The sequence below is a fragment of the Ranitomeya imitator genome, chromosome 6, assembly GCF_032444005.1.
Source record: "Ranitomeya imitator isolate aRanImi1 chromosome 6, aRanImi1.pri, whole genome shotgun sequence".
Classification (NCBI taxonomy): domain Eukaryota; kingdom Metazoa; phylum Chordata; class Amphibia; order Anura; family Dendrobatidae; genus Ranitomeya; species Ranitomeya imitator.
The window spans coordinates 22,458,906-22,474,204 of record NC_091287.1 but is presented as its reverse complement, the minus strand read 5'-3'; the positions used below and the strand labels follow the sequence as shown (position 1 = coordinate 22,474,204).

General features: G+C 39.4%; 1 protein-coding gene across 2 annotated transcripts in view; it reads right to left on the bottom strand.

Annotated features, from left to right (window-relative positions):
• Positions 1–6,291: 6,291 nt before the first annotated feature.
• The window catches only part of LOC138641707 (ETS translocation variant 1), a 61,485-nt gene continuing 52,477 nt past the window's right edge, over positions 6,292–15,299 (bottom strand). For both annotated transcript variants that reach the window (XM_069729313.1, XM_069729314.1), the window contains 5 exons: positions 10,906–10,974; positions 10,724–10,792; positions 8,581–8,750; positions 7,959–8,060; positions 6,292–6,643 (listed from right to left, as the gene is read on the bottom strand). In XM_069729313.1, coding sequence (XP_069585414.1) covers positions 6,422–6,643; positions 7,959–8,060; positions 8,581–8,750; positions 10,724–10,792; positions 10,906–10,974 — 632 coding nt within the window. In that variant the 3' untranslated portion in view covers positions 6,292–6,421. The remainder of the gene's footprint in view (positions 6,644–7,958; positions 8,061–8,580; positions 8,751–10,723; positions 10,793–10,905; positions 10,975–15,299) is intronic.

Here is a 15,299-nt window from a genome sequence, read left to right as displayed (position 1 = left end):
ATTAATCAGCATAAAGATTACACGCCCATGTTCTCTACAAAACTGGATCAGTATCAGGCACAAAATGCTTCAGATTTACAACTGTGAAGAATCATGCCACCGATTCATTACGAATGACACCTCTTAATGAATTTCGCCATTTATTCAACTGATATGACCCATCCCAGAAATATTACTCCAGGCGATGGCTGGGAACACATTCTTATAATTCAATGCAAATTATGAATTTATAATTTGACCTTTCTAAACTGATGGAAGAAAAAAAATAAACTGCAAAATTTTTGTGCAATTTTGAGTTGCACAAAAAAAAATTTGCAACATTTCATGCAGTTTTACATCAGAATTCCAGCGAAAAACTGTTTTATGAATTAGCCCCTATATTCAATGACAGATTTAAACACTAGCTTCTAGGTTTAGTGTTCCTATATCAGAATAAGGTTCATCAGTGTTTTTTATCAAACTTTCAGAGCTTGATCAGTTTTGCTCCGTTGAGAAAAAAAAAAAAAAAAAAATTATATATATATATATATATATATATATATATATATATAGCGCGTCTTCACCTTTTCCTATCAGTCCATGAAAATCGGATAGAACTGGGATGACATCAGAGTGCTGTCCGATTTTTTTTTTTTTTTTCACGGATCCATAGAATTTCATTAAAAGGAGTTTGATCAGATATTCGGGTCAATATTGGACATGTCGCTGCCATTTTGCACAGACCGCTCAGTTCGCAAAAATCATGGACATGTAGATTATTCTAGACAAAAAGACACAAATCGCACTCGTTCGTCAAAAACTGACGTGTGATTAAAGGGACTCTGTCACCTGAATTTGGCGGGACCAGTTTTGGGTCATATGGGCGGAGTTTTCAGGTGTTTGATTCACCCTTTCCTTACCCGCTGGCTGCATGCTGGACGAAATATTAGATTGAAGTTCATTCTCTGTCCTCCGTAGTACACGCCTGCGCAAGGCAAGATTACCTTGCGCAGGCGTGTACTACGGAGGACAGAGAATGAACTTCAATCCAATATTGCGGCCAGCATGCAGCCAGCGGGTAAGGAAAGGGTGAATCAAACACCTGAAAACTCCGCCCATATGACCCAAAACTGGTCCCGCCAAATTCAGGTGACAGGTTCCCTTTAAGCCCCAACATGGATCCAAACTATTGGGGGTTAAGGAATGAAGCGACGAAAAGGCTCGACCATCCTCCATAAATAAAACCAAGTATGAATGAATGCTCAGAAAGTCTTCCGCCAGCACCATATTTGAGAAATCATCTAGAAATGCACGGAAAATGTTGTATACATTATTTTTAATTGAATGACAAAGTGTTTAGTAAATTTTTGCACACATCCTGCATAGGATTGGTCAACGTGCAGGTTAAAAATTCTGTTAGCGCAAATACATTCATCAGAATTCGCCTTTGCGCGGTCTGCAGTTCTGCATTCCACAGTGACAATGGAGATATTTTTGAAAAAAAACAAAAAACAAGAAAACAAACAAAAGAAAAACAAAAATCAGAGTGTTAGCTTTTCCACAAATTTAGATTAGAAAGAAAAACAAAAAAAAGGAAAAGAAAAATAACAAGAAACACGCACACAAAATCCATAAATTTTCAATACATATTCTTTTCTGTACAGGTCTTAAAAATTAAAACAAAAAATGTCAGAAATGTAACCTTAGAAATTTCTCCCAATCTGATTTCTGTTCATTTACATACAGCCTCCAGGTAAGTAGCCGTAGAACCAGTCGATCCATCAGTTTCCTCCTCAAGTCCCGGAAGTCCGTTAAGAAGCAAAGTCTCCGATCCCATTTTACAAAAAGTTCGTGCTGAGCCTCCAGACAGCAAGCGGACGCTTACCGGTCAGTTTTTGATGCGCAAAAGCTGATTGCATGGCGGCAAAGCTATGCACTAAGCAATAAATGATCGGCACCATCTATTTTGTCCTGAAATGCTACCTGTAGTTACAGCGATGCGTATAATGACCAGAGAGTAAAATTTATCATCAAAGAGAATAGTACAGAAAATATACAGCAGCAGAAGCAATTTTTTTTTCTAGTATTTATACATGTTATGAACAGAACACAGCAGTAAAAGGCATAAATGCATATTAATGGGTACCATGTCTAAAAATTACTAAAGTACCTATTTAGTGTATTGGTTATTTTTGCTATTTTTTTGTTGTTGTTTTTGATTATTTTTTTTTTTGTCCAAAGAGTGCTTTTTGCAGCCAAACAGCATAATAAATGTATTACATAGAGTACAGTTAAATTTCAACAAATTAAAAAGCTTATTAATGGGATAGAATTTTTTTTTTCATTCCATTATTGTTCTTTTAGGGACTCTGTCACCTGAATTTGGCGGGACTGGTTTTGGGTCATATGGGCGGAGTTTTCGGGTGTTTGATTCACCCTTTCCTTACCCGCTGGCTGCAATATTGGATTGAAGTTCATTCTCTGTCCTCCATAGTTACACGCCTGCGCAAAGCAATCTTGCCTTGTGCAGGCATGTACTACGGAGGACAGAGAATGAACTTCAATCCAATATTGCAGCCAGCATGCAGCCAGCGGGTAAGGAAAGGGTGAATCAAAAACCCGAAAACTCCGCCCATATGACCCAAAACCTGTCCCGCCAAATTCAGGTGACAGGTTCCCTTTAAATGGACTCAAATTTTTAATAAAAAAAACAAAAAACAAATTCAAGTGCTGCTGACGCCAAACAAGAATTTCGGTAAAAAAAAAAAAATTGTAGGCAGACTTCATTTTCTAATTTTGTGCACTATAACTTAAGCAGGGGTGTAACCATAGGAGGTTCAGACGTAGAGCCTCAAGAAGCCCAAAAGGCCCCATTGCCACTGGTATTATTTATATATTAGGGTTCCTCCTACCATTTTTTAAATCTTGGCCTCCAGTTACATTTCTAAAGAAAGTAGGTATTACCAACATCATCAACTTGTGAGCTAAGGTCTTCAGTCCTTGACCTCAAGACCTATCACGAAATTCTGAGCCAAATGGTTGCAGGTGAAATACCCAGGTCTTATAAATTACCAACTGCATTGATGACCACTTTAGTTTTCTATTCTGCCCTTAGAAATCCAAAGTTATCACTTTGGAAACTTTGCTGTCAAAAACATGAATTTGGGATGGCGTCCTGTTAGACCCAACCATAATTAAGCCTCTTATAACTAATCGAGGAGTTAAATGTTGGACAATGGTGGAATGTGGACACCTGTGAAGTTTTAAGAGCAGGTCTTTTGATGTCTCCTCCATTAAGATCTCTCATTACAGAAGAAGCCCCTTTGCCGCTGGTATTATAGATATACAGTGGGGCAAAAAAGTATTTAGTCAGTCAGCAATAGTGCAAGTTCCACCACTTAAAAAGATGAGAGGCGTCTGTAATTTACATCATAGGTAGACCTCAACTATGGGAGACAAACTGAGAAAAAAAAATCCAGAAAATCACATTGTCTGTTTTTTTAACAATTTATTTGCATATTATGGTGGAAAATAAGTATTTGGTCAGAAACAAAATTTCATCTCAATACTTTGTAATATATCCTTTGTTGGCAATGACAGAGGTCAAACGTTTTCTGTAAGTCTTCACAAGGTTGCCACACACTGTTGTTGGTATGTAGGCCCATTCCTCCATGCAGATCTCCTCTAGAGCAGTGATGTTTTTGGCTTTTCGCTTGGCAACACGGACTTTCAACTCCCTCCAAAGGTTTTCTATAGGGTTGAGATCTGGAGACTGGCTAGGCCACTCCAGGACCTTGAAATGCTTCTTACGAAGCCACTCCTTCGTTGCCCTGGCGGTGTGCTTTGGATCATTGTCATGTTGAAAGACCCAGCAACGTTTCATCTTCAATGCCCTTGCTGATGGAAGGAGGTTTGCACTCAAAATCTCACGATACATGGCCCCATTCATTCTTTCATGTACCCGGATCAGTCGTCCTGGCCCCTTTGCAGAGAAACAGCCCCAAAGCATGATGTTTCCACCACCATGCTTTACAGTAGGTATGGTGTTTGATGGATGCAACTCAGTATTCTTTTTCCTCCAAACATGACAAGTTGTGTTTCTACCAAACAGTTCCAGTTTGGTTTCATCAGACCATAGGACATTCTCCCAAAACTCCTCTGGATCATCCAAATGCTCTCTAGCAAACTTCAGACGGGCCCGGACATGTACTGGCTTAAGCAGTGGGACACGTCTGGCACTGCAGGATCTGAGTCCATGGTGGCGTAGTGTGTTACTTATGGTAGGCCTTGTTACATTGGTCCCAGCTCTCTGCAGTTCATTCACTAGGTCCCCCCGCGTGGTTCTCGGATTTTTGCTCACCGTTCTTGTGATCATTCTGACCCCACGGGGTGGGATTTTGCGTGGAGCCCCAGATCGAGGGAGATTATCAGTGGTCTTGTATGTCTTCCATTTTCTACTTATTGCTCCCACTGTTGATTTCTTCACTCCAAGCTGGTTGGCTATTGCAGATTCAGTCTTCCCAGCCTGGTGCAGGGCTACAATTTTGTTTCTGGTGTCCTTTGACAGCTCTTTGGTCTTCACCATAGTGGAGTTTGGAGTCAGACTGTTTGAGGGTGTGCACAGGTGTCTTTTTATACTGATAACAAGTTTAAACAGGTGCCATTACTACAGGTAATGAGTGGAGGAAAGAGGAGACTCTTAAAGAAGAAGTTACAGGTCTGTGAGAGCCAGAAATCTTGATTGTTTGTTTCTGACCAAATACTTATTTTCCACCATAATATGCAAATAAATTGTTAAAAAAACAGACAATGTGATTTTCTGGATTTTTTTTTCTCAGTTTGTCTCCCATAGTTGAGGTCTACCTATGATGTAAATTACAGACGCCTCTCATCTTTTTAAGTGGTGGAACTTGCACTATTGCTGACTGACTAAATACTTTTTTGCCCCACTGTATAAGGGTTCTAGGTATATTTATTAAATCTTGATTTGGCCTCGAGATACTTTTCTAAAAAAGTACAGACTTTATTCATTGAGCAAAGATCTGCCAACATTGTCAACTTGAAAGCCATGTCCTTCAACATTGACCTCAAAACAGATCAAGAACTTCTGAGCCAAATGTCCACCGAGGTTTGGTAGATTTCCAACTGCATTGCCCACCATTTTAGTTCTCCATCCTGCTCCTAGACCCCAAAGATATCACTTTATTGCAAGAAGTTTTGCCACCAATGGTAGGAATTTAGGATGGAGTCCAACTAAACTCCATCATTATTCAGACTCTTCTAAGCAATGGAGGAACTTAAACTGGATGGAGTATCAGAAAATGGATATCTGTAAATGTTTTGAGCAGGTCTGTTGATGTCTCATCCATTATGATCTCTGACAAAAGTCGAAAAGCCTGGTATTCTAGCTATATCAATGTCCCTCCTACCATTTGTTCGGTCTTCATTTGGCCTCTAGTTATTTTTCTAAAGAAAGTAAAAGGACTGTATCCATTAAGCAAAGATCTACCAAAATTGTCAACTTGTGAGCTATGGTCTTCAGCCTTTGACCTAAAGAACTTTGGAGACAAGTTACTTCTTTGGAGACAAGTTACTTCAAGTGAAATATCCACATCTTGTAGATTACCACCTGCATTGACCAATACTTTAGTTCTCTATCCTGTCCCAAGATGCCAAAGATAATCACTTCATTGCAAGAAACTTTGCCACCAGAGGCAGGAATTTCGGATGGAGTGCAACTATACTCCATTACTATTCAATCTCTTCAAACCAAGCAAGGAGCTTAAACTTCACGGAGTGTCAGAGAATGGTGGGAGGTGGACATCTGTGAAGTTTTAAGAGCAGGTTTTTTGGTATCTCAAGCACTGAGATCTGTCATGAGTACGGAATTCGCAAGTGTCTACTCTAGAACCTAGTGAAGCCTGATAATATGGAGAGCCCTTTTAACTCCTCAAATGAGGAGCCAAGGCATGTACCAATGTAAAAAATATATATAATATAAAAAAAAATTAATTTCAACGGAGGAAAATCTTATAAAGAGTCATTCATACCATGAAAATTAACTGTACTCTGTGTATCCAGAAATAATGTACAATATATCATGAGATCTTAAAACTGAAGGAAAGAAACACCGTCATGACTTATTAATGAAGTACCGTGAGCTTTAAGTTCCCTTCCCGAGCATAAATGAATATTAGATATCCATCTGTTATCGTCCTGTTACATACATAGTATCAGCTTTATCCTCCGCCCCTCAAGTAAAGTGCTTTGTCCATGGCAGACCATAGGAGATATGCAACAGGAAAAGCCCATTTATGATCTACTAAATATATATATTTATATATTTATAAAAAAAAATGTATATTTTTTTCTTTTCTCGGGTCTTGCGAAGAAAAGTGAAATGATCGTCGTCATAGAAATGTCTTTTTTTTCCCCCCCTCTGTTAGTAAACGTATCCTTCATTGTATGGGTGACTGTTACAGTAGCCTCCGTCTGCCATGTAGGGAATATTTTCTTCAAAATGTGACAATGGCACTGTGTCTTCTTCATTAATGTGTCGCTCCATGTCCGTTTTCAACAGCGGCCGTTGATTGTCTGGGAAGGCCATAGAGAAGAGGGCTTCAGGATCGCACACGAATTTGTACACGTATCTCTCTCCGGCGACCTTAGATGGAGAAAGAAGAATTTTATTATCACAATCCGCATTAATGTCTACATGTTCAATACATTTAGGAGATGATAGCTCCAGGTAGTAATGTGGATGGGTTGTTATATTTTGTAGCCACACAGTGTCCCCAAAAGTTGGTTAGAGTTCTCTTCAGAATGGAAGTTCTGCTTTAGCCTGACTGGTTGACAATTTTCAGAAAGAGAGGGCTTAAAAATATGATATTTTTCAACACAAGACTAGAGAGGGGCAAATTTAAGTGGACTTAAATTCTGCTAACATTTTGGAAAAAAAATCTGTATTCTCCAAAATGCAGACATTTTTTGCAAATCATTCTGGGTGAATACAGCAAAATGGCAGCTGGCTGCTCGCTATCCCCTTTATGGTCCTTGGCGCCTCTTCACAACGCCTCCATTCACTGAATGAAATCTAGTCTCGACCTAGAGTGCACAGTATAGGGTTAAGGCGCGTGTCATGGTGTCACAGTAAGTACGGTGACATTAGGACGTGCACTTTAAGTTGGGATTTGCAACCGCAACTAGTCCCGGGAAGTCTCTGCATACGCACGTTGGAAGGTTGAGGCAACGTCATGAGGTGAGCTTCAACTTTACTATGAGCACTCTGGGCCACAACTAGACCTGCCACATCCCTGCGTGAAGATGCCCAGGGTTTCAGCACTACAATGGTAAGAATATGTGAGGAGGATTTTACGGGGGATGGTGAGCAGCAGAGGTTAGCGGTGAAGTGAGTATTCCAGACCCTGGGGCGTAATAAGGGACATTCAATTTGCTGAGAATAAATTCTCTGCAAATCAAATTTTCGGTAAAATTTGCAAAAATTTGGCAAATTTGAATCTTGTCAGATCTGCTCATCTTTAACAGGAATTTTACTTGACCAGCTCTTTGGATGCCTTTGAACTAAAAATGGAGTGTTTGTTGGGAATATAAACCAGTAGATTGCCAAAAAACTGGGTGACCGCAAATGAAGCTTATCCTAGATCAACTGCATTTTCTAACTCTAAAGCCAGAAGTGGGTAACAACTTCATCGATATGGGGCAAGGATTGTGCAATTACAACAATAAAATGGTGCGAGCTCCAGTTTCATATCTCCAATTAATTTTGGCCTAGATGGAGCCATTATACATGGTCAACTCTCAATCAAGAGTATGGACTTTGAACCCTTTATTCTTGGCCTTGGTGTCTGTTCCAATAGTTTGGATGACTTCTAATCTAAACCAGGTTTTTTTTTGTAGTTTAGAAAGCACAATTTCTAAATCATGACCAACCCTTATAGGACATGAAATTGACATCTCACCTTCTGCATAATTCCCTTCTCATAGTAGTAGCGCAGTGAACGACTAAGCTTATCATAGTTCATGGCGGGTCGGTTTTTCTGTAAACCCCATCGTCGTGCCACCTATGACAAAAAAAAAGGAACATAAACCATACAATTAAACTCATCAAGTTTGTAATGTAACACTTGTTAATAATTAGTTTTAAAAAAAGTTTTGTTCTATCCAACTTTCAGCAGACCCTTCATGTACTTCTTAGGAACGTCTTTTACCTACTGACTGTAGAGGAGGTACCAAGTCAGGTGGATGGAAGAGAAAAAAGCAGGTGTACGGTATTTTATTGAATACTTGGCCTGTTTGGATAGGTTTTATAGGTAACAGAACACTTTTACAACATTATGATCTTCCTTTGCTCCTCCCTCCACAAGCAGGAAGTTGCATGTGAGTAACCAATAGGAGGGTGCTCGCATGTAACTTCCTCTTCCTGTGCTACCTGGTAGATGCCAAGTCAGAGCAATGAAAGAGCTGACACTAAGGACACAATACAGTGCCGGCAATCTGCTTGGAGGGGCCATAATATTGGTAAAACCATGTAAAAAGGCAACCTCCCCCTAAAGATGCCCTCAACCAGAAGAATGCGCCTACCTCCTCGGGCTCAATAAGCTTGAACTCCATGCCTCGGCCTGTCCAGGCAATAAAATGGGAATTTCCAGGGTCGTCAAGTAATGCAACTAAAAACTGCCATAACTGGAGCGAGCCTCGTCTCTGATAGGTTGGCCCTTCACGGTACAGTCCGGGCTCTTGTTTAATGTCACCTGCAAAATTACAAAAAAGATTATTACAGCTCATAGATTCAGTTGACACAGATCACTAAAATGTAAATAAATGATCATATGTTTATTTGTTTTTGTTTTTTTTTTACAGGGGGGGGGGGTTTGGACTTCTTAAAGGGACAGTACCCAAAATGGCATTGGTTATATATTGATGAATTTAGGTTAGTGGTCCTTTAAGTTGCCTCTATTGCACAGTTGTTTCATTACAAACTCCTGAATTCTGCCAACGTTATGCAATCCATACAGGCTTTTCACAAAATGGATAGTCCGCCTGGAATTCTGTTGCAGATTTGCTGCCATTGCAGGAGCGGCAGCGTCGTTTTGCAGATGGACAATAATATTATACATGATATACGCTCAGAACACAAAAGCCCAGAATGTTTTCTGTGCTTATCCATAAGTGCATAATTTGTATGATAAATATGCAAAACAACGTGCGTCAGTCATGAACAACGCACAAAGTTACGTATTTGGCCTCTTCTGTCCAGTTAATTACATGAACGGTTTTAAGCAAAAAACAAAACAAAAACGTATTTGCAACCATGGTTGTCTTCTAGCTTGACATCAATATTGAAACAGGAGATACATCACTCTCTAATCTCGGAGCTTTTCCCATCTTAGCAGGTTATCAATATTCTACAGGATAGGTAATAAGGTTCTGATCATTGGGAAAGTATTATTCCCGCCAATCTCAAGATCGAGATTCTGAAATAGTCGCCTTTTGAATGAAATGATGAATGCGTATGCACAACATGGCTCCAATCATGGTCTACGGCACTGCTGGTTATAGCCAAGCACTGCACTCCGCCATTTCCAGCAATCCTGCAGTCAATGAATGGAGCCATGTCTTTGGGGTCCGTTGGGTCCTAGTGATGGGATAAGTATCGTTCAGAATCCTGTTACCTATCCAGGATAACTGGCTTAGATTGAAATAATTTTCCCCTCTTCGTGGGAAAGGTAAAAAAACTTAACGATCACTGGGGATCCAACCCCCGAGATTCCCAGAGATCCAAAAAGCACCCCCAGCAATCTAAAGATTACCCCTTGACCCGTGCATAGGGAATAACTTCATGTTTTAGGAATAACCCTTTAAGATGAGGGATGTTGTTCTTTAAGCAAAAAAAAATGGTTATGAGAAGGGGGGAGAGATAACTCTCCAATAACAAGAAGGAATCGCTATCGTCAACACAAGACTTTTCTGAGCATTTTAAAACCTTTGTAGCCTAAAATGAATTTTCTTCTTTCTCAAAGAAGAGAGGTATTGACTGCTGCCGCCCAGACCCTGACAAGCTTTCACTAGTGCATCAAGCCTAACAAGGTTTCATGCCGAGTATATGTATTAGCACCCATCATTAGGACAAATGATTACACTCAAAGGCATGAAGAAGGCATGTAAAGCATGGAGATCTAGTGATTACTACAAACACTGCTCCTCATGGGCGGGCCTAAGAAATTACCAATGCTGCATAAGATAAGCAAGAAGACTACTACACTGCTCCTCATGGGCGGGCCTAAGAAATTACCAATGCTGCATAAGATAAGCAAGAAGCCTACTACAAACACTGTTCCTCATGGGCGGGCCTAAGAAATTACCAATGCTGCATAAGATAAGCAAGAAGACTACTACAAACACTGCTCCTCATGGGCGGGCCTAAGAAATCACCAATGCTGCATAAGATAAGCAAGAAGACATGAAGCTGCCACCATTTTCAAGGCCAGGAGCTTCTAGAAGCTTATCTTATGCAGCATTGGTAATTTCTTAGGCCCGCCCACGAGGAGCAGTGTTTGTAGTAATCACTAGATCTCCATGCTTTACAATTACCAGATTTCCTACATTTCAATTTACTTTATTTTGGCACAAACCACACAAGGTAACAAAGTTGTGCTATGATTTTTTTTTTGTAAAGATGCAGTATTTGGCACCCCCCAAAAAAAAAAAAAAATCGAACGCATACCTTCAAATTTCTCCGGGACCACACATGTGTCATCAAAGAACTGTCGAGGACCCTTCTCAAACATACAACCTAAAATAAGTTAGGAAAAAAAAAAAAGTCAATCGTGAGTTGAAAGCGATACATTGGTTGCGGTGGCATAGCGCGACGTATAAATAAATAAAAACAGCGGTAGAATGAAATACCTTCTGCTCCATTGGGATGTGCCAGGAAAGCTTCTTGCCTCATGTAAATGGAATGGCAGCTAGGCACTTCTGCAAGGAAAAAACAAGACAATGCTAATCAAAGAAGTGTCTGGAATTGAAAGCGTGCAGGTTATCAATGAGACAGCCTGCAGACAGAAGAGTAACAGAAAGGGACACGCGCCGCAGCGAAAGGAAACCTGTCAACACATGGTTAGCCGTATCCCAGACACACGCACGTGGCAAGGCAAAATGAAACGAGAACATGAAGAACGTTGATTTTATCTAACACAGTCACTTGAACTCAAACTTTCAGCATAATCAACCTTGCTAAAGGTCAGCTCCTTTGGCAATCACACTTTACTTTAAATAGCACTTAGTATTTCCCCCCCCTTCCTTCAAACTAGCACGATTCACAGTTGCCTGATCTGTTCTGATTAATTACATTAGGTTGTACAATGTTTTCATAATCGCCACAATCTACAAGTAAAAAAAAAAAAAAAAAGTGCTGTAAGAAAATTGCATTTTCTTTTTTTTTGTTATTTATAGGATGGAAATTTATGCCACGAAAGAAGCCTTAAATGTTGGGTCAATTATAAATATTTAAAAAAAAAAAATTTATATTATTATTATTATTATTATTTTATATATATATATATATATATATATATATATATATATATATATATATATATATATATATATAATCTTTTATATATTTTGTATATATACACACACACACACACACGTTATACCACAAAAAAAATTCAAATAATGTGTATAGAATAGTTTAATAAAATGAATGTAAAAATATATTATTTTTATTTTCAAAACACACTCAAGTTTTGAAAAATAATAATAAAACAATATGCATATATTTTAATTATTTGTTTAACATATGATTTGAAAGTGTTTGAAGTTAGCTTTCTCATTAGTTATGCATTTTTTTATTTTATTTTTAATATATTTTTTGCATTATATCTTTGAACTATAATGGGGTTTGATTTAGTGTGCCAGTTATACTGCATATAAAAATATATAAAAACTTGTGTGTGTATATATTATATCTACAGGGTATATACTGTATATGGAATATTTATTTATATAGCGACAGTGTATGTATGTATGTGTGTATATACCGTATATATACACACACACACACACACACACTGTCGCTATATATACATACACATATATACACACACATACATATACACACACACACAGACACACTATAGTATATGTATATATGGAAGATTTCACAGCTTGGTGTCAGTGTGAAGAAAGCATTTATGGTAATTAGAGAACTGGTTGCTTAGTAAGGTTTTAAACCATAGAATTCTTGAAGATTTTTACGGAAGACTGATAGATAGTACTCATTGAGCTAAAAAAGAAAAAACTCCCGTCAGAACCTTGAATCTTGCAAAAGTTATATATTACAATGATTCTAAAACAGCACAAAAAAAATCCAAATCAAAAAGTAATACTCCCCTTGACTTTCAACCACTGCTACCGTTACGATGCTGCCATGTCCTCTATCGGTCTCTACTTTCTGCTAAAGACAGGAGGATGTCTCAACAAAGGGACATGTGACCATCTGCAGCCAATCATTGGTAGAGCAGGTCATTTCCTGTGTGTCAAGGAGGAGTAGAAAGTAGAGACCAGCTGGGAACCAGACAAGTGTCAAAATGAGACCTGCGAGGATTTCAGTGGATATGACTTATCATGAAGTTTTGTACTTTTCCATATAGAGCAATAAAATAAAAAAGTAAAAAAAGAAATGCTTTTAGAATGGGAAATCGCTAAAAGTATGACCTCTATGTCCATAGAGTATACATGTAACTATCGCTCAGCTCAATGTGTTTTTATGGACGAGAGCCAATGTGCATCAATAGGGGCAACACCAGATAAAGGAAATCAAAAAGTTCACAGTTACGATGAAACTTCATCCTGATCACACTGACATGTCTGCTCCCCAGTAAGTTCATTCTGGATCGCTCTAAGGTTTCAATTGTCTGTACGAATAAAGTAACAATGACCATCACGGGAGTAATGACGGCGTACGCTCTTCCTTTAGGAATCGGCACAAACAAGCTTTTGTTCTTCCACAACCATCTCCAAACTTTAGTACAGTAAAATTGGACTTGGGCAGCGGATATGATGTTCTTACAGAAGATTACCATGTTTGCTCTAGGTAAATATTGAGTCCGCGATTTTAACAATAATGGTCTTATAAAGACAGTAAGTAAAAGACTTCTAAACTCTGCTGACAGTTGTAGTAAACGTAAAGGGGTCATCCACTTTGGATAATCACTAGTGATTTTAGTCCCCCAGAAAATTGCTGAAGCAGAGTAGCTTTGTTCCTAGTCTCGGCAATCATTGCAATCGGTGGAGGAAGTTGCAAGCAGGTGTACCATTTCTCTGCAATGGCAACACAGGGTAAGTATTACTAGTAACGAGCGAGCCTGCTTGGATAAAGCGTTACCCGAGCATGCTCGTGTGCTGATAGTGTGGTCGGCGTGCTCGACTAATATGTTGAAGTCACCGCGGCTGCATATTTTGCTGCTGTTCGACGGATGCAACACATGCAGGGATTGCCTAACAGACAGGCTATCCTTGCATGTGTTGTGGCTGTCGAACAGCCGCGAGACATGCAGCAGTGAACGATGGGGGAGAGTTGACACAAGGGAAGGCTTGAACTGGCCCACCGGAGAGAAGGAGAATTCCCAGGTGGGCCGCTGCGAAGAAGTGCCAATAAGCAATGACAATACACTTGTAATATTTGCAGAGAAATTAATCATCGACAGTGGGTCCTTAGATTCTGTGTTACTGTAGACCCTTGGCAGCAAAGTCCGACACTGACCTAGGGAATGTGCACTGGCGACGGGAAAGGTCAGAGAGGCCAAACGCCTGCGCAATGCAGTACTTTGCTCTGCCCTCAACAGGACAGACAAAGTTCGCCTGTGCCGGAACCGTGGCAGGAAGACAAGAAGAAGACGTCATTGTATGAAGATGGGAGGCCCCGGACCGCAACGCCCATCGGACCCAAAACGAACCGGGACCGCCCCTGGTTGAATATAATATAACCTGCTTTTCTTACCTTTCAGGTTACATGGGGGCTTATCTACAGCATCACAGAATGCATTACAGAATGCTGTAGATAAGGCCCTGCTGCCAGTGGCCGCAGCTCATATATGATTTTGGGGTGACAGGTTCCCTTTAAGTATTTGCATCAGACATTTCTGCACCAAAAATAGCATTTTTTCCTATTTATTTGAATGGGTAAAAAAAAATGCTGTAAAAATGCTGAAAGATTTGACATGCTGTAGATTTGAAACCGCTTGAAATCTGCAAGCAAAAAATCTCATTCACTATGCTGTTACAGTAAAACGCTGCTTTTTTCACAGCAAAAAAAAAAAGCAAAAATGCAATGTGTGAACAAGCACTTGAGTGCAAACTTATACTAAAAGGATTCCCTGGACATTGGCTGCTATTCATTTTTTCTATTGCTCAGACTGATCGGCGTGATCTATGGGGAACGTTGACAATAACTGTTCAGTTTTCCTGCAGTGCCCCCGCAGGAGAAATAAAGTATTACATATTATTTTTATAAAATCAATGGACTGTCCATGTAATACATGAGCAAATCTCTTTTTTCATCCCATAAAAATTAACTTATAAAAAGTTTTCCTGTTTCACCTCTCAGCAATCAGTGTAATCCATGGGGGGGGGATTAACTAATAAGAGCACAATTTTCCCACAGCGGCACCACAGGCAAAATGTGGTATTACACCATTTTTATTTAAATCAATGGGTTAGTTGTAAAAAAAACATGGGCAAGTCTTTGATTTAAAAAAAAAAAAAAAATGAGGGTCCCATTTAATAGAATATTTTGGACTTATGGGGTCTTATAATACCAAGGCAATATCATGTTTTTAGGCTGGTTTCACACTTGCGTTTCAAAACGCATGCGTTTAAAAAAAAAAAAAGCATGGTGAAAAAATGTGTGTAAACGCGTGCAAACGCGGCGTTTTTTTGACGCATGCGTTTTTGCATGTGGTGAAAAAAACGCGGCGTTTTGACGCGTTTACATGCGTTTTTTCATGCGTTTGCGTTTTTTAAACGCATGCTGAGAAATGTGTGACAGCTGCCAATCATCAAAATAAAGTAAAAAACCCACTATAAACAGAAATAGTTAGGGTTAGGGGTAGGGCTAGGGATCATAACCCTAACCCTAAAGGGATCCTAACCCTAACCCTACCCCTAAGCCTAAGGGGATCCTAACCCTAACCCTAAAGGGATTAGGGTTAGGGGTAGGGTTAGGATCCCTTTAGGGTTATGGTTAGGGTTAGGGGTAGGGTTAGGATCCCTTTAGGGTTAGGGATAAGGTTAGGATC